The sequence below is a fragment of the Sciurus vulgaris genome, assembly GCF_902686455.1.
Source record: "Sciurus vulgaris genome assembly, chromosome: 8".
Lineage (NCBI taxonomy): Eukaryota > Metazoa > Chordata > Mammalia > Rodentia > Sciuridae > Sciurus > Sciurus vulgaris.
The window spans coordinates 54844703-54870130 of record NC_136468.1 but is presented as its reverse complement, the minus strand read 5'-3'; the positions used below and the strand labels follow the sequence as shown (position 1 = coordinate 54870130).

General features: G+C 34.7%; 1 protein-coding gene across 16 annotated transcripts in view; it reads left to right on the top strand.

Annotated features, from left to right (window-relative positions):
* Nucleotides 1-25428, top strand: part of ADAM22 (ADAM metallopeptidase domain 22) — a gene marked incomplete at its 3' end in the record, with an annotated part of 216953 nt that overhangs the window by 160497 nt on the left and 31028 nt on the right. For 14 of the 16 annotated variants that reach the window (XM_079151665.1, XM_079151666.1, XM_079151667.1 and 11 more), the window contains exons 16-26: nt 337-408; nt 625-717; nt 4622-4702; nt 7551-7601; nt 7841-7904; nt 10070-10175; nt 12855-12974; nt 15248-15416; nt 18015-18114; nt 20479-20569; nt 23865-23882. In XM_079151665.1, the coding sequence (XP_079007791.1) occupies nt 337-408; nt 625-717; nt 4622-4702; nt 7551-7601; nt 7841-7904; nt 10070-10175; nt 12855-12974; nt 15248-15416; nt 18015-18114; nt 20479-20569; nt 23865-23882 (965 nt within the window). The remainder of the gene's footprint in view (nt 1-336; nt 409-624; nt 718-4621; nt 4703-7550; nt 7602-7840; nt 7905-10069; nt 10176-12854; nt 12975-15247; nt 15417-18014; nt 18115-20478; nt 20570-23864; nt 23883-25428) is intronic. The other 2 variants (XM_079151676.1, XM_079151678.1) reach the window with 1 other exon arrangement.

Sequence of the window (25428 nt, the reverse complement as noted above, 5' to 3'; positions counted from 1 at the left end):
GACTGAAATGGAATTTCAGTGGTCCATCAGGCTTAGTTCTAATCAATGACTAGGTCATCTTTTAGTTTAATGACTTTCTCCAGATTCTACTTGGTATGTATGTTATATATGTAAATATTTATAAAGTATATACACATATTAAATATGAAATGGAGTCAGGAGATACTTTAAAAATTTACAAGTTGTAAAAATCATGCTTTCTAGTTTAGTTAAATAAATATATATTTGGGATGACTGGCAGGTATGCAGAGGTGTGGGTGTAGTGCTCAGGTCTCTTAAAGTCTTTGCTGTTGACTTTTCTATGTTTTAGTTCCCTTTTTGGTTTTCCTTCCACAGCTTCTCGACCCTCCTGAGTGTGGCAATGGCTTCATTGAAACTGGAGAAGAGTGTGACTGTGGGACCCCTACAGTAAGTCTCTGGTGGTTTTGAAGATGGTTTACATGTGACTCGGGTTCACACACATTGAGACATAACAGAACAAGTGTTTTGCCTAGAAATTTTATAGAATTTGTGGATAAAAGATTATTGTTGTGAGTTTTTACCTTTATTTTAGGAAATATTCTGCTACTTTTTAGAAAACTATGACTTTTTTTTTGATGGTTTGCAAATGTTTATATTCCTTAGGAATGTGTCCTTGAAGGAGCAGAGTGTTGTAAGAAATGCACCTTGACTCAGGACTCTCAATGCAGTGATGGTCTCTGTTGTAAAAAGTGCAAGGTAATAAATGCTGCTTAATGATGAATGGACAGAAGGAAGGACCCATATGATTAAGTTGCTAAGGCTGGGTAAATCTCACCTAAAAATAACAGTATCTCACACATAGTAAATGATGAAATGCCAGATGCTTACAGATCCTCATAAAATCTCGTGAGGCGTAGTTAACATTTTCCCCTTCTAACAGTAGTTTTCCCAAGGTCTGACACCAAGTAAGTCAGGGAGCTTGCTGAACCCTGTTCATTCTGAGGCTGTCCTCTCCATAGCCTCCCTGAGGAGCAGGCACGGTAAATGAAACTAAGTGTTACTGTCTTTGAATATGTCTACATCTCTTTGGAAAGTCAAGTAGGGATTTAATAGATCTTCCATTTCTTCTCCAACAATTTGGTGTATCTCCCCCCCTCCTCCTCCTTTTCCTCTTCCTTCTCTTCTTCTTCTTCTTCTTCTTCTTCTTTCTTTCTTCCTCTTCCTCTTCCTCTTCCTCTTCCTCTTCCTCCTCTTCCTTTTTTAGTGGGGTGTGCACTGGGGATTGAGCCCAGTGGTGCTCTAACACTGAGCCACACCCTTTCTGTTTTTTATTTATTTTTATTTATTTATTTATTTATTTTTTGCGGTGCTGGGGTTCGAACCCAGGGCCTTGTGCTTGCAAGGCAAACACTCTACCAACTGAGCTATCTCCCCAGCCCCTGTTTTTTATTTTTTAAGACAGGATCTCCCTAAGTTACCCAAGCTGTCCTTTAACTCATGATCCTCCTGCCTCATCCTCCAGATAGCTGGGATTATAGACATGTGTTACTGCACCCAGCTATATCTCTTATGTTAGCTGTTGAAGGAGTGAAAGGAATACTTCAGACATGATAGTACCTTAAATATTTTATTGTACATGGAAATTGAGAATGCATCTTTACACACTTTATCTGATTTCATCTTCCCAATACCATCCTCATCCCTATCTCTAAATATTTTATCCTTATAATCAAGACCCATAATTTGGGGTTCACTTTTCCCAAAGAAATGAAATACTTTTTTCTCATCTCATATTATATCTGATATAATATTCTACATTACTTCTGAAGTTTAATACCTGTTTCCAATTTGGACAGTTTTTGGAGGAGAGCACTTACACCATTGTTGTTATAGATTCCCTATAAACATTTGTTGAACAAATGAATAAATATGCACAGCATTCTCTTTGTGATTATTTACTGATTGAATATCTTTAATGAGTTAAAGGATGGTGAGATATAAAGCTCTCATAGTAAGTCTCTGCTGTGTGCCAGAGATTGTATTAAGTTCTTTTAATTTATATTAACTTACATCTGGATTTCTCTCTCAGGCACCATTGATATCCTTGGCTGGATAAATCTTTGTTTTGAGGGTGTGTCTCGTGCATTGCAAGATGTTTAGCAGCATCCCAAGGTTCTACCCATTAGATGCTAGAAGCAATCTTCCCAGGCGTGACAACTAAGAAAGTCTCCAGACATTACCAAATGTCCCCATGGAGGCAAAATCACCTCTGATTGAGACTGCTGTCTTAGATAATGCCCACAAGCACACTTTTGGGATAGGCATTATTATCCTGATTTTTACAATTGAATGATCCAAGTTCCAAGAAGTTAGTCACGTTCACGGGCTCACTCAGCTAGTAAGGAAGGGATATTCAGTCACATCCAGATCTGCTGGCAGCAGTTCCTGTTGTTTCCACTGCACTGCTGTGTCTTCTGGCAGCTTTTTAAGACAAGTGTGGTACTGGCAGAGATCTCTGAAAGCAATCTCTAAAAAGGGAAGACTAAACCAAATGTGAAACAGACATTCTTTCATTTTGGCGACCACAACTGCTTGCTCTGTCAGCTCTTCCAACTGCTATGACAAGGGATCCCGAATCACTTATTTTAATCCTTGATGTTTAATGTTTGCCCATCTGTCAAATAAGTGTAATTATACCTTTTATTTTGCTTTCACATACAGAATTAGGCTCTTTGTGATATGATCATTACAAGGAACAAGTAGAGAAAATAAAATGTCTAAAATATAATGACACAATTAATTACTGTCCTACAATATAATATACTAGTCAAATGAAATCTTTTTTTCCACTTTCTCTACCTCAGAACTCCCTTCACCCTGCCCTGGCAAACCAGAGGTAGGATAGTGAATGGAGGAAGGGGAAATAGAGAATTAAGATGAGAAGTTGTATGTATCTTTACTTTTTCTACATATATACATATATATATATAAAATAATGTATAAGCCAAGGGTTGGCAAACATTTTCTGTAAAGGGCTATACAATAAATAGGTTTTTGTAAAGCATCATAATTACTCAGATCTGCCTTTGAAAGCAGTCATTGGAAATGCAGAAACAATATGTGTGGCTGTGTTCCAGTAAAACTTATTTGTAAGGATAGATAGTCAGCCAGTTTGGCCCTCAGGCCATAATTTGTAGACCTCTGCAGTAAGATATTTCTTGCTTACTTGGTTATTATTTCCCTCCTCCCTTTATAAGCTCCAATACAGCATGGATTCTGGCTGATTTATTTACTGCTGTGTCCCAGCACTTAGAGCAAATCTTCCTTTACTCTGCTTTCTTTCCAAAGTTTCTTGGAAATTCTTGAATGTTTATACTCTCATCTAAACTGTACCTCGAAATCTGCTCATATTTCTGCTTTATATTCTAATTGGCTTGCCCCAATTTTAAGGAAGAAGAGAATCATACATGTAAAATTAAATTATTTTGCTTATTTCCTTGTTTTTATGGCCCACTTACACCCACTGAAATGCAGGTTCTTCGTGAGCAGGGTTCTTGTGTTTTGTTTTCTTTCCACTGAGTCTCCAGTGACGAGAACAGTGCCTGGCACATCCTTAGTGTTTAGTAAATCCTTGTTGAATGAGCACAAATTTTGTTTGACTCATCTAAAAATATCTTTTGAAATCCTGATTGGAGATGGCGGGTTGCACATGCTCTAGGAGCAGAGGAGACTCAAGTACCAGGAGGGTTCTGAATGGGGGAAGAAAACGTGGCTTGCACAGAAGTCAGGGAAACCTGATAATATGTATGTCTGTTTGAGTGAAGACAAAAGCACAGAAGGATTTAGCCCCAAATGTCAGTGTTTTAGAGAAGGAGAAGAGAGGCATTGCAGAAGGAAGGAGAAGTATAGCTTTATATGTCTCTGCTTGGTTTTGTTACCATGAGTGTTCCTGCACTTTGTAAATCTAACAGGGTTAAACATTTATTGGCTCAAATCCATACTTAAAAGAAGTATTTCCAGTGATTGAAAACAAACAGATGAAACCAACCAACCAACAAAACCCAGAACTCCAGACTCCCATCCATAGGCAAAATTAGTAGGAACTTTAGGAAAGAATAAATGACCAAGATTTAAATCTGTATACAATGAGGCACTGGAGAAGAAGGGAAGAGAAAGTTTGGGAGGATAGCCTTTGCCAGAAAATCGAACTTTTGAGATTCAGCCCCAAATGTAGCTTTTCCAATCTTGGCGGATAAGAGAGACTGCAAAAGAAGAAAAAAAAAAAAAGTTTTGTGATAAAGGTGTGAATAAGAATGACGGGTAAAACCTAAAAGCTCCTTGGCAAGAAGGATTACAAGAGCTTGGACTAGCTGAACATTCTTGTGGAGACATACCATCAAGCCCTGTCCTATTTTAGCACTTTAGCAAGATATTATGAAACGTATGTGTGATGAATATGGAAGTTACTTCAGATACAAGAAACTGTTGCTTAAAACTATTAAAATAGCATTTTGTTCAATAACTGCAGTTTTCACACACTATCACTTTAAAATAGCTAAAGGTATTCCTATCCAAACATTTCTCATTTTGCTTTTTTAAGATGATACCATGAGAGCTTTTGTTCCTTCTAGTCTTACACATCGATTTTTGTTCATTTTAGTTTCAGCCCATGGGGACTGTGTGCCGAGAAGCAGTGAACGATTGCGATATTTCTGAAACATGCTCAGGAAATTCAAGCCAGGTAATCTGCAAACCATCGTGGAAAAAGGAGCGGTATCTATAGTGCACTTGGCCCTTAGGAGAAATGTACACAGATGAAATTCTCAGGTGTCTTTCACATCACCTGTCGCTTTCTTTTTGGTATTTTAGAAATTTTAGTTTTAGTAATCAAAGCTTGAGCAGATGTTCAACATAATTTTGTCTTAATGTTAAACTCACCTAAGACTTTATGCATACCTTAAGTATTTTTATACTAAGTATGGGATAAATGACATTTTCTTTTTATCTATCTAGTAAAGAATAACAAAAGACCCTCTCTAACTGTCTGAAACAAGAGCCAGCTGACACAGAGTGACTCATAGAGCACTATCTTCTGAGAAGGGACCCTTTTCTCTTTCTTGTCTCTTATGTATCTGAGATAGTTACATCACCTCCCATATTAATAGTTGTTCTTCAATTTAATAATGTTTATTTGTAGATAGACGTGTTGGTGGAATTGCAATCTGTGATTCAGTTTCACAGATTTAAAAATGATCAGTCCACACTTCTTACAATAGTGCTGAACTATAAAAATGATCATGTAGTTTGAAACTATGCAACAGTCTTAATGATCTATGAAAAAATATAGTTATTCTGTGATCTTTAAAAAAATATGCTATCAAACAAAAACTCTCTTACTGATAGATTTAAATGAACAGGGAGATGAAAAATATTAACTGGTCTTTATATAGCACACTATATATTAAGACAAACATTAAGAAAGTATTGTATTTCTTTGTTCCAAACTCTTGAGGTATAGGTTGAACTGTGCTTGCTGGCTGCTTCTTGTGAACTTTGAAATACTGAGTGAGCATTGTTCTGTGCCTTGCCATACTCCTTTCTAAGTTTGAATCTGCTTTTAATGTCTTATCCTCTGTGCTTTCAACGTCATGACGTATCTCTGAGGGATGTGAAGCCATGCGTATGGAGTGTCTTGTTAGTGTCATTTCCTCTGCCACATCTTCACCTGTTTTGTTGTGCCCATTTCATTTGTGCCAGTGAGTTCCTTCACTAGTTCCTCAGGCTATCTATCTAGAATATCTAGAATCTCCTGAGCAGAAGTCTCACCCTCCCCACAGTCAGGTTTTTTTTTTTTTTTTCCTGTAATTCTGTTTGAATTAAATTTAAATTTTACTTCTGATGTCATTACTTTCATTTCTTGACTGCATTTTCATCTTTGTTGGCCAATTCCTCTTTTGATTACCCATTTTTGTAAATGTCACATGATATTACTAGAAGATAAAGAGACAACACAGCTACACACTTTGCTGTCTGTGAGTTGAACAAGCAGATGGTTGGTGAAAATCACTGACAGACTTTAAAAGAAGGGAAAAGATGGGTCACAAATCATAATGGACATCTGTTACTTGCCTAGAGACCAGCTGACTGAGAGCTAATAGTGAAGTTTGTGCTTTATGTAGTTACTCACATTAATATACTCTGATAATTGAAATTGACACCATGTTGTGTGGGAGATTGGGGGCCAAAACCAGCAACACTGAAATTCATGTATAGTTGAGTCAGGACTTCCCATATTTACTTTTTCTCCAGATAAAAATGTATCAATAGTTGTATACTTACATTAACCATTAAAAATGATTTATTTTAAAGGAATAATACAAAGAGATTAAAGATTTGTGTGTAAAAGTATTGTTCCATTCTTTCTAATCAGCAGGGTTTTCTAAGTTAACACCTAATGATGGTGAGGACTCAACGAATAATTAATTACCTCCATGGCTCCTAGACAAAAAAGTATATTAGAGCATTTCAATTAAATAAACAGAAATTTTAAAAGAATCAAAAGTTTAAAAATGATGTCTGTACAAAGATACTCATTAGCATTAGTTTTAACTGTCTAAATTATTTGGAGATAACTATAAGTGATCATTGTACATTAGTTTAAAACAATACATTATATTCATTAAAGATGGTACCTATAAAAAAGTTCACTATGACATGAGGAAATTTATATGACAAAAATAAAGCAAATAAGCAAATAAAAAATATTATCTATAACTTTGACCATACTTATGCTTAAAAATCAGTTTTTGTAGAAAAAGGTAGAAATAAATTGTAGTAGAATATAAAAAATAGCCCTTTGAAGTAGTGGAATGCACTTCTCTCTTTTTTCTCCTTTTTTCACATTTCTCAATTTTTCCTGAATGACTATGTAATTCTACATTTTTCTATCATTATAGAAATACATTTTAAAATTACTGTCTGTTTATAGTCTGGCAAAAATGCTCTATAATTTTCTACAGTTGGTTCAAGGAGATATAGTGGATTAATTTTAAGATAATTTAATATTATTTTATTAATTTAAATATTAAATATAATATTTAAGACATGTCTTTTCTAACATTAATTCTAGAAGCAGACTTGTAGTTGGAAGTCATTGCCTGGCCTGAAGAGTCTGCATTGTTTCTCATGGCAGAAGAGAGGAAATGAGTTTTTGCCCTATCTATGTGGGCATACTCTTTGCTTTGTGCTCTTTCTTTTCTTGATCTGACAAATAATGATCTGTATGAAACAGATGCTCTTAAATGTGTCATTCACTGAGCCTCTTTCAATCAGTTCTTTCCATTTGCTTCTGTGTAATCAACTACATTTTCCCGTCATAGATTCCCATTTTTAGGAGAAAGAGTACCTACTGATGGTTGTATTTCCTCTTACATTCTCTTATTCTTCTGTTTTTATATAAACCATATAGATGGTTTCGAGGGACAAAACATATTATCAGATGTGATTTTTAAAAATGCAAACACTGAAGTGATTAGCTCAGCCTGATATTTTGCTCTGATTTTGGTTCATAGTTTGTTCTCTTTTCCTAGTGTGCCCCTAATATTCATAAAATGGATGGATATTCATGTGATGGTACTCAGGTAGGTCATTTTCACTTTTATCTAAATTTTTTATGTGGCACCAACATGAAAGAAATACTGAGATCTTGTCAAAAGAGGAAGATCAGTTTAAAAGTTTCATAATCAATTCTGAAGATAAAAGGGCTTTATAATATCTATCTGCTGTTTTCCCCAGTCGTATTTCCTTTTCCATTTTTCTCTCAGTTTTCTGACATAAGCAGACATTGCATTGCTAATGGGTATTTGCTTTTCCATTTTAGGGAATTTGCTTTGGAGGAAGATGTAAAACCAGGGATAGACAATGCAAATATATCTGGGGACAAAGTAAGTAAACAGCATGACTTGATAATTATTTTAAAAATATTTTATTGATGCATAATAATTATAAGTCTTAAGCATTTTTAAAGTAGGATATCAAGAAGACTTCATAGGACATGGGGTTGGGAGCAAATTTTTTTACTTTATGACTGGGGGATATTCAAAACTATGGCAGGTGTTAGCATGGGCACTTTTCTGGAAATTAGAGAAAGACACCTACTTTGAGAAGACATGACTGCACACTTCCTGGCTAGCTGGCAGTGCCTGTGGACGAGACAGAAGGTGCCTTTGCTGCCAGGCAGGGGAAGCGCATGCCAGGGCGCACAGCTTGGAGAATAGAACCGACCTTGATTTCAGCTCCTCAGTGGAGTGCCCATAAGCAAAACTTGTATAACCATATGGGCTGGCCATGGATCCTGGATAGGCCATCCTTGACTTAGAACATTGGGGAAGTGCACCCATTGTCCTATTTCCTCTTGCATTTTCTTGTTCGTCTGCTTTTACATATAGTTGGTTTCATGGGACCAGGTGTATTATCAGATGTGATTTTTAAAATGAAAGCATTGAACACTTTGGCTAGAGTTGCTTCTTCGTTCTCAATTCTCTTTCTTAAGATCTAGCTGGCTTTCCTAGTTATAGGTGACCTGCTGAGATTGTTCTTATGTATCAGAAAGAAACATTAATCTCCCCAACATTTGTCAGTTCCAGAGGAAAATATATAACATTTATATTTGTCATATTATTTAAGTTATATTATATTTACATTTATATTTAAATGTTGTACATATTTTTTTCTAAAAGTATTACTGGCCTGTACTTTTAGAAGCAATTTTTGTTCTAAATTCTTTCAGAAGGCAATTTGCATTAGAAAAAAAACTGTAAAAATAATGAGTTGTAATAGGTAGTAGTTCCTTTAGGAGGGGAAGTGTACGCTCTTTCGAGTTACTAAAAACATTGAGATGGGAAGAAATTTAGTCATGCAAGTTTACACTTCAAACAAAGAAATATACTTTGTTTCCTCCATTTGAGCAAAAATAGTAGCTGACAGTAAGAAGTAGGAAAAGAAATTACCTATGTAATTGTTGTTCAATGTAGAAGTTGAGTATCCCTTATCTGAAATTTTTGTTATCAGAAGTGTTTCAGATTTCAGATTTTTTCTGCTTTAGTAATATTTTCATATAGATAGTGAGATACCTAGGGGATGAGACCCAAGTCTAAACACAAATTTCATTTATGTTTCATATGCACCTTCTGCATATAACCCAAAGGTAATTTTATGTACTATGTGCCTGTGTAGTATTATATAGTGTTTATATAACACATGCCTGTGTTTTGACTGTGACGTGTGACATGAGATCAGGTGTGAACTTTTCCACTTGTGGTGTCATGTTGGCACTCAGAAAGTTTCAGATTCTGGGGCAATTTGGGATGTAGCCCAGTGCTAGACTACTTGCTTAGCATTTTAGATTTCAGATTTTTGAACTACAGATGCTCAACTTGTACTAATGAGTTCTCTTTTGATTAATTTTCAAGTAATTTTGCTCTAACTCAGATAACTCTATCAACCCATCCTTGCTTTAGAGAAGATAAAAACCTAAAAAAAATGCTGACATACTTTAAAATGTTATTTGACTTTCAGATTTTGTATGAATTCAGTCTCACCTAAAAGCAAACTGAGATTTTTTTTTATGACAGTTAACAATTAGTAAGCATGGTAGAAATTGGACTGCTGTTTTTGAATCTAATTATAGTGTATAACTATTTTAATAAAATTGACTTTTTGATGAATAACGTTTTCAGAGTGAGAAATTCATGCATTTTATTTGACAAGGAGATTATAGCATCAAGAATTTATTTAAGCAAACATTTGTTAGCATCATCCTCTAACTATTAGCCTTGTCCTAAGGTTTATTCTTGCAGTCTATAGCCTAAATTCCAGCAGATATCTAAAAATATTTGTTTTCCAAATTTCAAATGAGCAGTTATGAAAAATGCGCCTAGCCAAGTAAGTCTAATATAGAATTCTTGTAAGTCACAGGTACAATTTTTGGTTTTGGCATTGATAACACTGAAGAGAGGAGTCCTTAACTTGCAGTTTTCCTTTACTGCAAACATTTTGAGCAGCTCACATATTGCCTCCTTCACTGACAGAAAATTCTGTTCTGCTTCAGAGGTGACAGCATCAGACAAATACTGCTATGAGAAACTGAACATCGAGGGGACCGAGAAGGGTAACTGTGGGAAAGACAAAGACACATGGATACAGTGCAACAAACGGTGAGGTGGGCGTATTAGCCCAGAATTCATCCCTCAGTTAATTTTGAGCATGTTTTTGAGTGACCAGGATGTTCCAGTTTTCTGCATCCCACAAAGAATGCTCTTCCTACTCGCTTCAACTCTTCCCGGGGTTCCTGCATCACAAGGGCTCCCATGTCTTGACAGTACCCTGACCTTTCTCTCAAGGCCTAGGTCATTCTTTTTTTTTCTTTCTTTTTTTGCGGTGCTGGGGATTGAACCCAGGGCCTTGTGCTCGCAAGCAAGCACTCTACCAACTGAGCTATACCCTCAGCCCCCTAGGTCATTCTTGTTGCTCCTGCAGACCCTTCTCATCTAGAGGGCACCCTGGCCCCAGCATCTCACAAGCAGCAACAATTGAAGCTACCAGAATACATACTCCATGCTTTTGAGCGATTAGCTAGTTCTGATCTTTGGTTCTTGTTTTTCCAAAGGTCACAAGTCTCACTGTCCTTTGTGTAGAAGCCTCAGGGATCCTTGACTCTGCTTTTCCTCTGCACATTGTCCAAATGTCAAATTGTGACCATTCTTCCCTATTGCTCCTCTACATTTGCCTTTAATTCATCCCTTTTTTCTGTTCCTATTGCCATTACCCCAACTAAGACCTAGATTAATCCTCAGCTGTCACAAGATTTTCTAATAGTTTTCTATGCCAGCAGTCTCTAGCATACTTCCATCGGAATAATCTTTCTCTGAATCCGTTTGATTATGTCAACTCTTTGTTCCATTTTACTAGTTTCACATAGTTAATTAACAGCAAGAATAGGACCCAACATTTACTGAGTGCACACTATGTGCTAAGCACTGTATGACACTCTGCATAAGCTATGACATTTAATCTTTATGGCAATCCTCTTATATAGATGAGGAAACTGAGGCAGTCAGTTAAGTTGCCCAAGGTCATGTAGGCAGGATGTAGTAGGAACAGACTTAGAATTCAGGAAGTCTGATTTTAGAACTCTCTTAACCATTTTGCTGAATGTCATGCCATCTAATTTAACAAATAAAATGGAGCTGTACCTTCTCCATTATTTGCCCCAACCTACATTTTTTGTCTGTTTTATTCCTTCAAAATCTAGAAAAACCTACTGTTTGTAATAGATACATTACATTATCCTACCTTCATACCTGTGTTTGTGCTATCCATTCCTCAGAATCAGTCTTTTTTTTTCTTTTAATTTAATTTATTTTTGTTTTGAGACAGGGTCTCATTAAAATGCCCAGGCTGGCCTTGAACTTGGAATCCTCCTACCTCGGCCTCCTGAGTCACAGGGATTATAGGTGTACACAACCATGCTTAGCTCCTCAGAAGCAGTCTGAAAACCTATACCATCACCAGTAAAATGTTCATCCATCCTCAAAGCCCAGTTGGAAAATACTTTCTTCATAAATGATTTCCTCTACAAGTAAATCATCTGTAACTAAATCATCTCCCTCTGGTCCTCTGAACTCTATCAGGACTACATGCTATTTTTAAGGCCCTTTTCCCCAACTCCATGTTTTATAGTTGTTTTTGTATGTGACTTTATCTTCTCACCCAGAATATAATTTCCTTAAGGATAAAGAACATGTCCAATATTCTTTATATATTTCAAATTACTAAGAAAGGTTAATATTCATAAATGAAACTCAGAAAAATCTCAAATGATTATCTCTTCTGTGTTGAAAATAATTTTTGTTTATTATAGCTACAGTAAAATGATGATATAATTTTAAAAGTTATTTTCAAAGACTGAATTAGACATATTGTTTATGTTGGTGATAAATATAGATCCTAATTTTTCTTTTTTATCTATTTGATAAAGTCTGATATTTACATATATAGTCTTACTTGACTGCTAACAAATCTTTACAGATATTTACTAAAATATATTTTATTATTATCTCTATCAATAACTAAAATGTGTTAGATGTAAAGAATATATAAGATAGTATTTAATACCAGTGAAATATTTTGTTAAATTAGAATCATATGTGATAATAGGAGAACTACTGAACTATTTTATTTAATTAATTATTTTCCCAGTACTTAGAATTGAATCCAGGGTGCTCTACCCCTGAACTACATTCCCAGTCCTTTTTATTTTGTTTTTTTGAGACAGGACCTCACTAAGTTGCCAAGGCTAGCCTCAAACTTGTAATCCTCCTGTCTTAGCCTCTGAAATATTTTAAAGATGAAGTGATGAGCATTCGTGGCTGGGAATCTGTAAACTATACACAAAATATATAGCCTCTTCTTTGATTTTGGGATATAGGTGGCAGAAATGTCTATATTTTAGAAGAATACTTGTCCTAAGGTTATTCATTAACTTATCAAATACTAAAGTACTAGTTTATCATTTTGTAATGATATGTTACAAAGAGATTCTAATGTAAAAGAAGTCTATTTGATAGATAATTTTCCTTAAATACTTGAACTAAAGGGCAGTAAAGGAAACAGTTGGAATTTTGATGTACCGATAAGAGTTTCAGAGAAGACACTTTTTAGAGCAGGAGGGAAACTAATTAGGGCTTATTTTATTTTGTTTGACATATGAGTAAGCAATATTGTTGATGGAAAACAAATGCTAAATAAAATAAGATTATCATTCCAACTGTGCAAGGTTTGTTATATCTTTGGGGGAAGAAGTAAAGTAAATAATTGGTACTCTCTCAACACAGGGATGTGCTTTGTGGTTACCTTTTGTGCACTAACATTGGCAATATCCCAAGACTTGGAGAACTCGATGGTGAAATCACATCCACTTTGGTTGTGCAGCAGGGAAGAACATTAAACTGCAGGTAACTCTCTAATCACTCCATGAGAACATTAGTCATCTTTCCAGGAATGCAGCTTAGGCCTATTTCTGTTTTCAGTTCACGTGCCTGTGAATAAGCCAAATAGAATCTAATTCATAGAGGTGCTAAGTAAATTCAAACAGAAAAGAGATAAAGGGAAGATAAGAATTAGTTGAATGTGCAATATTATGTGGTTGTTAGGGATGTGTTTAGTTGGTCAGTGTAATCTTAGGGTTTAGCTTACATTTCTTTCTATTAAGGAAAGTGAATCATGACTTCTGTGTAAAATCAGTGCATTAAATATATACATCTGCTTTTGCTCCCTTCTGAATTCTCACTAAAATGACTCTAAGTTGGTCTTTTTTAGAGTTTATATGTCCTCTAGAAGGCAGAGAAAGGGAGAGGAGACAGCAACAACACAATTTTGGGATGCATAAAGCAAATGGCTGTATGCACATGACTTAGAAGAACTAAGAAAGCTGAATTTCTAAGTATTAGGGAAAACTGAGACCTCATCGAAGATACACTGCACTTCCCAGAAGACTTAGAAATTGGCAGTAGCATCCACTTTTGGAAGAGGGAGAAAAGGAGTTTGGGAGAAGGAGTTTGAAATAAGATAGATGAATGAATGCTCAAGAAATAGATACACTGATTATTTCTTCAACTCAGATAAAATGGAGATTATCCACACTCCCATGGCAGATTTGGGCTGTGTACTTCCAGAAAATAAAAGACAAGGTTGTCCAAGGTTCAGGACAACTGGGAATATTGATATCAGGATTGTGTGGAAGTGGTTCAACCACAGTGATGCTCAACCCAAGTGCCCTAAATTTCCATTTATCTATTTGGTTCCCCAATTCAAATAGGAGCAGACTATCAGACATAAGAAGAAAGTTCTCAACATGAAAAAATTGGGGGAAACAGAAAACTACCTATTAATATTTATGAGAGAAAAGAGACATCACTCAACAAGGAAATAGGGTATTTCCTTTAAAAAAAAAAAGGTGGGGGAATATTCAGAGAAGAAAAATGCTGTTGGAAATTAAAATATAAAAATATGATTATGGAAATGAAACTCAGTAGTTTATATTATCTCCCTAAAAGTATGCAAAAAAGGCAAAAAGGGAACATACAGGGAGAACATATAAAATTAGAATAGAAATAATAAAGAACAGAGCACAGCAGGTAGGAAATTGTCAGTGAGTAACTCTAGAACTGAAAGGCTTAAATTTCCATTTTAACAGCCTCACTGGGTATCAGGTACAGTGGGTGTAATTAGAGGCACATCTAAACATATCCTTATGAAATTTTAGAACCTTGGGGTACAGAAAAGAACACCAGAAGTTTCCACAAAGTTAAGTCTTAAAATGGCTTAAGACTTACCAACAGGAACCCTGGGAGTCAGAAGACAATGGAGAATATTATTTACAAGTTAGAATTCTATAACAAAATATCAAATCTGGCGTGAGAGAAGAAAATAACAATGTTTTTAGATTTGCAAATCTCTACAAAATGTACTATTCTACACTCTTTCTCAGAAAGCTACTAGAAATGGTGTTCCACCAAAACGCAGGAGTAAGGTAGTAGGTACAGGAAACAAAATTCCGGAGAGACAGAGAGAGGGAGTGATGGAGATCCTCAGATTGATAGTTTTGGGAATCCTGGATTTACAGCTGTATGCCAGGTACATGGGAACACTCAGAACAGATAAGCAACTCAGGAGAGATTTCTACAGGAAGGTCAGACACATCTTCTGTGGAGATTTTGACAGAGAGACATCGGATTAATTTTGGATTAATGATGGTAAATTCTTAGAAAAGTCAGCAAAGAAACTGCAAACAAGTGAAAAACACCAATCCAAGGAAAAATAAAAAGTAGTACAGGTAAAGAAATGATTTAATCTTGACAGTACTATATCATAAAACCTACTTATTAACAACTCAATTCTAGTAATGATGATTATTATTGGTCTTACATGGTAGCCAAGGCAAAATAGTAAAACTGTTTCAATTAAGGCCCATATATTTAAATCCTAAACTACATAAGTGTATCTGAAAGAATTAAAAGATTCAATCTTTTTCTCCATTTTGATATTGCACATGCTTGTACTACTTGTTTTTATTAAAAAATAAGTAGAAAATAGAAGGGATATACCCATTTTTAAAAAATTAAGTAAGTGGAAAATGAAGTGATATCACCATTTTTTGAGTATATTGTCAAGATTAATGTGACTTAAAAGAACCCTATTTTCTTTTTTGCTTCCAATTTATTTTTAGTGGTGGACATGTTAAGCTTGAAGAAGATGTAGATCTTGGCTATGTGGAAGATGGGACACCCTGTGGTCCCCAAATGATGTGCTTGGAACACAGGTGTCTTCCTGTGGCTTCCTTCAACTTTAGTACTTGCTTAAGTGGTAAAGAAGGCACTGTTTGTTCTGGAAATGGAGTAAGTATTCAGGATCTTTGCAATGGGGAGCTATTCATTTCTTTTATATCACAGAAATAGACATGATCCTAAAATGCTTTTTCCATAATTATGGAAACATGATTCATGTTTATAGTTGGTATATGAATACTCATTTGATTATAGGCATTTGAATACTTTTTGTTGTATAATCTGAGAGAATTTTATATCTTCTTTCTTATGTTAATGTGATCTCATATAATATAATGCCAGCTAGTGAACTAACTAGGAAATAAATTTTAACAAACCGGAATGGGATTTTATTTTAAGGGGAATAAGAAGGAGAGCTATGGGCACAATATTTAAATACTGGTGTGGTTTGGGCACTGACCTATCAGAACAGAACATAAGTAACTGCTGTGACTGCTCCTGTTAGTACCAACTGAGGATAAACCCTAAGTATAATGAAAGAATAATTTAGGGAAATGTTTCTCATAGATGACTAGAAAGAATAGTGTTTGGAAGACTTTTAATTCTGTTTTTTTTTTTTTTTTTTTCACTTATGTATCAGATAATGTAATTCCTATGTAAATAAGTTTGTAGGTTAAGTATTTGCTCTTTATTAGTACCAACAGTTTGTCATTTTTAGGTAGGAATTCCTATGCTAACAAAAATTTTGGTTCTTTTTCTTTTAGCTTTTGCTCAATTCTTTGCTTGAACTGGGTGTATTATCTAGGTGAGGTAAAGGTTCCGTGTTGTAATTTTAAGTCTTTGGTCTTAGTCATTCCCTGAGAGATATGCCAAGAATTTACTTAGGGGAATAATGCAACCATCACTCTTTGGCAAAGGATAGGAATTCCTTTGGCGACAAAGAAAGGGAAGACATATAGTAAGTAGTTCTGCGGCTGTAAGGGGATCTGTTAAATCATCTTTCCTTAACTATGAAGAGGATTTTAGAGAAAAATACTTTTCAGAGGGGACAGTGGAAAAATAATGGAATTATTTTTGATCATCTGTGCTAATAAATTTTCATATCTTATTCATCTTAAAACTTTGGATACAAAATGCAGAGACCAGTTATATCTAAAAACCACTGGTTTAATGAATTAATAAACTAAGAGTGATAGACACAAGTAAACCAGATGGTAAATAACGTCCACATACTTAGAACAATAATGTATAATACAGAAGTGATATATCCTATATAATTTTACATTACAGTAACTCTACTCTCTATATATGACAAAAATTAAAATGGAGCACAGTAAATGTTCTTATATACCATATATCTCATAGTTCTGTATGTGGACTTGCAGTCAAATGGTTTTAAATCCCAGCTGTGCTTCTCACTAGCTGGGTGACTTTGGGTAAATTACATATCCTCTCTGTGGCTTGACTTCTTTCTCTAATAAAATGGGAATGATAATGATTCCTACTGTATAGGATTATTGTGAAGAACAGTGAATTAATACTTGTAAGGAACTTAAAACAGTGTCTGGGACATGGTGAGTACTCAATAGATGTCGACTATGTCACTTATTATGATCACTGTACACTGGTATTGCTGTTACTGTATCACTGGTACTGTCATATGATAAGGAAACTGATGCTTAGAGATGCAGGCGACCTGGTTAAGGACCCTTGGTAAGACAGTAGTGAAATGGGGACTCAGATTCAAGTCTTTTGACTTTGAAGCCTAAATTTTTTTTTCCTGTCTAATTATTAATCTTTAGCTCCTAAAGGAGCTATTCTGTAGTTACATGTAGATATAGACGTATATTGTCTTCTACAATATTAGATTGGGTAGGACAGAAACACCCTTGTAGTGAAACCTGCTCCCCAATTCATCCACTTGATGTAGTAGTGAAAGCTACTACTTAGCTTTCTTTCCTACTCCCCAATTCATCCACTTGATGTAGTAGTGAAAGCTACTACTTAGCTTTCTTTCCTACTCCCCAATTCATCCACTTGATTTGAATAATAGAATCTAGATTAATAGAATTAATAGAATCTCTTTCTGAGATGAATAAATGAAGAGAGATTATTTTCCTATAATTTAGTAGAGCTTGCTGTCATTTTTTCTGTGAATCTTTCCATTTTATTTGTGAGAGTTCTTAGTTCCTATGGCCCTGTGGCTGTTGGCTTCTGTGGCTTGGGTTGACCTGACAGGGTTATAATCCTGTGAAGCTTTCTTCTCAGACCACTGCAAAATAAATACCAGGACTTCCTGCTTCTTTGTGTTCTTTATCTCACTCTGCTTCCTAAAAAGTTAATAAAATTTTGGCATAAAGAGCCTTTCTTTGGAAGAAAAGCAAACCTTCATATTGGATAAATAACAGATAATTGTATTTTTTCTGAGTTTTTAAATTTCTCTCATAACGTTTAAGTTAATAAAAGTCAGAACAATAATTTCATTGATTTTTTTCAGACATAGATTAATTTTTCTGCTGAAATTTATTGTGCCCTTTGGACCCGCTATTAGTCTGAATGAGAAATAAAGTAATTAGTAACAGGAAGAAAGTACTAATAATTTTTCAGTATCATCAGATTTGAAGCATTTTGTTATTAGTGATTAAAGTTTATTTTTCATGCTCTGTATCAGAGAGTTGATATTTACTCTAGCTTGATTTTGGATTTCAGGTGTGCAGTAATGACCTGAAGTGTGTCTGTGATACCCTCTGGACAGGTGCAGATTGCAGCACTTTGTTACTTCACAATGAAGGTCCAAAGACTAGCAACGGTAGATATTTAATTTGGTGTCATTATGTCTTCTTTATACACAAGAAAATAGAGAACTGCCCTTTGGTCATTTTTATTTGAGTTATTTTTATTATAACTAAAAAATAAATTATATATACATAATAATGTATTATAATATATAAGTGGGGTCCACCTTATGAAACTGATCATTTTTATCAAATTATAATGATTTGCATGTTGAGTATTATTTTGTTTAATGACTTAGTCTTATCATGTCCTACTTCTGAGGGATTTTTCCAGTATTCCATTTACCTTAAGTTGTCAACAAACCCTAGAATTTCTTTTCAATTAAGAAAGAATTTATAGTTTAAGGGGAGAATTTAATTTAATTTAATTTAATTTTACTTATCTATTTTGGTACCAGGGGTTGAACCCAAAGGCACTTAATCACTGAGCCATATCACCAGCCCTTTTATATTTTTTATTTTGAGACAGGGTCTAAGTTATTCAGGGCCTCTCTAAGGTGCTGAGGCTGGCCTTGAACTTGTGATTCTCCTACCTCAGCCTCTGGAGCCACTGGGATTACAGATGTGCACCTCTGTACCTGGCAAGGGGAGAATTTATTTGTAGACACTTTATAAATCAGAAAAAGAAACAATTGAATAATCTATTTTTAAAATTTTATTTTTAACTTTTTTTATAGAATCTCATCAACACTTAACACTTCTTCAATCTGAATTTGAAGTAGTAATATTGGCCAAAGTGTCTGAAAGGGTTCAGTGGATCAGAAACAACAGGGGGCACATTTCTTAAAGCTGGGGTGGCTTATGTGGAAAAGTAGAACTTAAATGCAGACAGTTGTAAGAACTCATGTCTTGGAGGTAATGTCGTCTTTTAAACTATTTTATCATTTCATTATTGCATATTCTTTTGCAATAAAATAATGCTCAAATCCTGAAGACTATTCACCTCCCAAGGATGAGAAACTAAAGAAACTATTTAATTCTTAGTCATCTAGACAGGTTGAAAATATTAGCTGATGTGACTTTAACAAAGAAACTCACAGAATGATTAAGATTTTAGGATCCTCAGACTTAGCAACAGTAAGTGGTAGGGTAGAGCTTGTTTCCATAGTTAATGCAGAGGTGAGGATATTTATAAGTGCACAGGTTTAAGTGACTTACCAAAAGACATACCATTACTTAGAAATAATCAAGACTAGCATCTAAGTTTATTGATTCCTATTGAACCCTGAAAGAAAAGAAAGGGAGGACAGACATGCTAGGTCTTGGAATAAGAAAATCCCAGTGACCCAGAGGATGCTCTGGCATCTGCATCCACCCCTTTTACAGGGGACCAAGGCAGGTCAGAGCTGTTCACTCTCCTGTAATGCCCTAACACTGCTGTCCCATGTGACTCCTGAGGGCTCCCAGGCTGAGAGACTGCTATTTATGCCATAGGAAATTGAAATCTCCAGTTACCCTTGATCACTAACTTTGGTGTCTAGAGGAATGTCTCAGGAACAGACAAGGAAAAGTCTGAGCTGCTGTGGATGAAAGCTCTACAATTAAACATGTGGTATAAATCATAATTAGTAGTGTGGGAGCCAGGCCTTGGATGGGCCTTTTCTGCCTTTGGTCAGACTTACTGACGAAGGGTTGGATTCACTGCCGTGATCCCTTCGGGGATCACATCTCAACCTGCCTGATGATGGGTGCTGACATAATGCTGTCCTTCAGTCTGCCCTTCAGTCTGCTCCCCTTTCCCTCTGCCCTCCTGATGCCACCATGTCATGACACCAATATCCAGCTGATCAGACCATTTTTCCCTTTAGGTTTTTCTCCCCTAGGATGCCACAGCCATCGTTGTCCAACTGGGAACAACAAGCCAGTGCTTCTGTCATCTGCACTTCAGAGCACTGATCACATAAATCTGTAGATGTATTTTCTCCCTGAAGAAGCTTATATTCACTTTGAAAGACAAAATTTCACATACATAACTTAGAGCAGTAAGGGCCTTGCATTAATTCTCAAAATGGAATAATTCAAGTAATAACATTTCTAGAATTTCTGAGAAAGAAATAAGGGTCAAAGGGAAAACAGATTTCTAAAAGGGTGCTTTCTTAGTATCATTCTTCTTCCATCTTTTAGTTTAACGTCATAATATTTTCCAGAAAAATACATGGATTGCAACTGTGCAAACTGTACTTGGGCAAGAATTAAAAATAACAAAAATTTATTTTAAAGGAATTGATGTGGATTGCTGACTTATGGTTGATTTTTCTTTCCTTTAAAAAATGTTACTTTCTTTTAAACAAATAATGTTGTTAATATGATGACTCCACATCTGGAGAATAAAGTTCTGAAGGAATTTTATCTCACCTATGTTTGTTTTTTCCTTCTAGGTGTTGCTGGCATCAATATCATAATAGGCATAATTGCGGGCACCATTTTAATGCTGGCCCTCATATTAGGAATAACCGCCTGGGGTTATAAGTAAGTGAAATGTCTAAGTATTTTTACGTAAAAATATACTTTTAAACATTTGGATTGAATGAAAACATCTAGAAGGTTGTATCTTCTTGGATAAATATACTAGCAGTGAAAAAACAGTCTGGCTTAACAATTAATGATAACCCTTGGCATGGTTAGAGGTAATAATGATTTTATCAGTTTTTAGATTTTGAGACAATTCCCTTCTGTTCTAAAAGTACTGAATATTTTTTTCAAAATCACTGAAGTGAGTTAAAATCAACCTAAATTGTCTCTAATACAAAGGCTGTGTTTCTTTTCTCTTTAATGACAGAATTTTCTTTACTTAAACCATACTCAAAATCTAGGCAAGGCAGCCAATTAGAAAGCAGCACAATAATGACAGTTATCAGGGAACAGAAACAGCAGATCTGTTAGCCATGTATCACACTTAGATGAAACCCCTTGTCCTCAGAGCTATTACGAAGGAGACACTACTTTTTGTCAAGTACATGAGTGTTTTGGGTGAAGAAAAGACTGTCATGATATTTAATTTGTTAAAATGAAAGTTCCACGTTAAAAAATTAAAAACCTAATTCTTCCTTAAATTTCACAGTTTAACTAACAATTTTTTTTAAACTTACATGTAAATTTTAAAAAGTTAAAAGTTATATTGCTTTTGAATACTATTTGATACCCTTAAACATTTTGTTAAGTAAATGTCTTCAGGCAGTCTAACCCTATTTATGCATTTAATGGGTTCACTTTCCTTTTTAAATACTTATGACATGAAAAATGTCTTTAATATGCAAGTAACTAATTTAAGTTCAGTAAGTTAAAACTTAAATATTGTCAACCTTTAATTCTTTTTAGTATTTAATCTTAAAGTCATATTCTTTCCCATCTCATGCTGATGTTCTGTCCACCAGCCTTAGGTTCTTCTCCATTTGGAAGACCTAGCACTTTGATTAGGCATTCTGGGTATTACCTCATTTCACAGCATATTTTTTTGGCATGAATTAAACTTGGATCAATACGTTGGGAATTAGAATATTTGGAATTTTAAAGTTACCCCATATTTTTCAATAGACTCATCTTTGTGGGTTGATATATATCAAACTTTCAGAGTAGTACCTGGTCCACAGAAAGCATTATGTAATTGCTATGATTATTATCACCTGACATGGAGATACATAATCAAATTAAAGGAAACATGTTTAAAAGAATACATGGTAATTGCTTGTGAACTCCAAACCTTGAGAGAGTATCTTTGCAAAGGGAGAACAGTTACTTCACTGTCAGGATACATGTTGTATGCAGCAGGCATTAAAGGCAGAAAGACTCTCCTGAAGACTATTAACAGGTAGCCCAGAGAGCGCAGGAGAGTGTAGCATGGCATGACACAGTGAAAGAGCACACAGCAGAGGAGGAAGCTCTGCCCTGATTAAATCTGCACTTAGCTCCACACCAATTCATAGCAGATGCTTATGAGCCTCTTTGATGTGCAGGTCATTCAGCATATTGCACATTTATATTTGCACACTCTGACTTCTGCAAAGCATTTTCAGTTATAAAACCATGGGTCTGAAAGGAAAGCTTTTCTGTATATTCATTATTCAATATCCCCTTACAGTGCAGGTGGTAAGCTGCATCTTGGGGTCACAATATTTCCTCCACCTCCCTGTTGCAGGACTGGTGCAGTGATTGCCTTCACAAGCATTGCTCAGTGGTTTCATTGGGTCATACGAAAATAGAAAGGATAATTGATAGCTCAGAGGGTGTGATTTTCTGCCACCTACTGATGCAAGTGAATATTTCATTTTTTTCCAATTTTGGAAAAATTTCCTGTTCAGAAAACATGAAATTTGAACACTTTTCTATTGCTTGTAAAATTACCTGTTTATTTGTTGAAATAACCTACTTTTTGTTTGTTTCATTTGGGGTTTTACTCTTAAAATACACTTCTAAATATGTACATTTTGCAAGTTGATGAAGGAAAACAATAAATATTGTTCATATTGCAGTGTTCTCCTCATAAGTAATTTGAACCTAAATGATTAACACTTTAATGTTTCTAAATTCATTTGAATACACTTAGAAATAGAATGAGAATTTGGAAATTTTAATAGCGGAATTAAACTAAGAAGTGTATGATATTTCATATATTCTCTTTGAAATTTAAGAGAAGATTTAGGGTCTAGGGGTTCATTTTTTTCTTTTCTTAGTTCTGCTACTTAAACTTTCCACTCCTTCTTGCAGTCTTGGGGTGGGGTATAGCAGAAGTAGAAAATGAGAAATCCTCATCTGGACCTGTATGGCTCTAGTAGTAATTAGTTTGGGGGAATAAAAGCAAAATATGATGAATGGGAAGATACCAGGTTTATATTTCCCCCATCCAAAAGTTTCCAGAATGAAAACTAAAAACAAATTGGCACTTTTACCCTCCTGTGCCTGTTATGATCCTTATAATGTGGGTGGAATGGATCCATAGATTGGAGGTGCCACAAAGGACATTCACATGGAGACATTATCCTTGATCTTAGAGGAAGGAGTCCCAAATAACTCAGTCTTCAAAATATTCTAATTATGTCAAGAGAGAAAGTTAACTGATATTGCACTACCACACCCTTCAGAACAAATTTTTAGGTTTATTTTAGCATATGGCCAAATAAAAAAAGACTAAAAATCGAGCAGATATTTCCAATGTGATGCTTGAGTGAATAAGTAGTGATAACTATGGAGGTCCATAATAGCTGTGGATTAATTCACTTACTTATCATGCATGATGAAATAAAATGTTCTAGTGTGTATTTATATTTTCCTATTTGAAATTCTTAGGAACAGCTGTAGTTGGGGGTTTGCATTCCAACAGGAATAAATTATGATTTTATTTCTATGAAAATACAATTTATGTGAGTAACTCAATTCATCAATTTTATTATTTAAATCAACATATATGTCTGGAAAACCTGTATTTAAAAACAGGATTAGAATTTTACTAAACATTAGAATAGTACTAAATATTCAGTGTAGTACAATTGATGTTATGGAAAGTTACTCCTTAAAGATTACAACTTATTTATTCATTTTAAAATTGAAAACTATCTGACAAAATTGTCACCAGTCTATTGGTGTGACCTTTCCTAATGACAAAGTGGAAATTTTATGTATATTCCCCATTTTAACTCTGCAATTCAGAATCTTCTAGCAAAGTCCTTTCGATGAATGCCAGAGCTTTTATGTTGAATGCTCTGTTAATGTGCTTCCATAGGTAACTAATTCTTGTGTTTTTCCCCTCTTTCTTCTTGTTCATGAAAAGAAACTATCGAGAACAGAGGTATGTGATGAGAATAATCTGAACATGTAACTGAAAGATTTAATCCCTGATTAGCATCATTGGAATTCATACATGCAATTATAAATCAAACTCACTTTATTTTTATTCTACATTGATCTTGATTTTTCATGATATTGAAATAATTTTAATTGTGTTATTTTTATCGTAATATATGTACAGAAATTAAATTTTTCCATCAATAACAGACTTCCTTCATGTTAAGTTGTCATGTTTGTTTACATTAGTTTATTGACTTTTCTTTGTTTATGATACTCCTATTGCCTACTATATGAGGGAATTTATTTTTTCTTTGTTACTGTTGTTATATTAATAACTTCCATTCATAAATAACAAGTTTATTTGGCCACAATGTAGCTATCAGGGGAAGTTCTGGCACTTGGTGAAAACGTTGTTTGTGCATGAGAAAAAAAATTTTGTACTGATTCGGTGATCACACAGGTAGTTAAAGAAGGAATTTGCAGAGTTGGAATCTCTGTCTCCTGTACTGTTTTAGAAAATAAAAATGCCCACAGAGAAAGAAATTCAGCATAACTTTATAATCCATGCTTTGGCAATAGTATAAAAAGAGTAAAAGGCATTTGTGTTGTTCTATAAGAATTGTTGATTTTCTCTAAATTGCCACACAGTATTGGGGCATACCATTTACTTTTCACATTTTAAAAGTTACTATTAGCTATAGATTGAAAAAATCAAAATGTTGTCCTGGAAATGAATAACTCAGACCAGGTCTTGTGTGTCATATAGTATTCAGTTCTGCATTCAAGGTATCTGTGCAAATTGCTATCTACATATCTTTTTCCATTGTTCCATTACATGTCTGTAGCAGGTTAGGAATAATGTATAATAAATGTGGCAATACTTTTTTAGGTTCCAACCACAACTTTCATCTTTTCACAAATTGAAATTTTAAACTTTATTCTTCTGTTTCCTTCTGTTTTGTAATCTAAAACCTCTGTAGGACTTTAGCCATAAATATCTATAGAATATCTGCAACTCTAAGGTATCCACAAGGTACCAGTTGAAATTCTGATCATTTAGCATAGGTTTAGGAAATATTGACTTTACCCTGGAGTAACTAACATATCATTAATATAAAAAAATAAAGTGAAACTAAGACAAAATTGATTAAATTTTGAAAACAACTAGATTTCTTTGTGACATGTATTAAACTCTTCTTAAAACCATTTTTAGTTGTAGATAGACACAATACTTGTATTTTATATATATATTGTATTTTATTTATATATTTTTATGTTGTGCTGGGGATTGAACCCAGTGCCTCAATTGTACTAGGCAAGTGCTCTGCCACTGAGCTACCTCTCTTACCCCCTGTTTTAAACTCTTGTATCTACAAGCACTTGAGTAGAGAAGGAGCCATTTAGACTTTTAGTTGGGTAGAAATTGATTAGTCATATCAGAAATCTAAGGTTGGTAGCTTTCTTCAGTGGAAGGCAGACTTTGGTTGATAAGATAGAGAATTTATGATTGAACTCTATTTCCATAGGAACTAAAGCAATAATGTAAT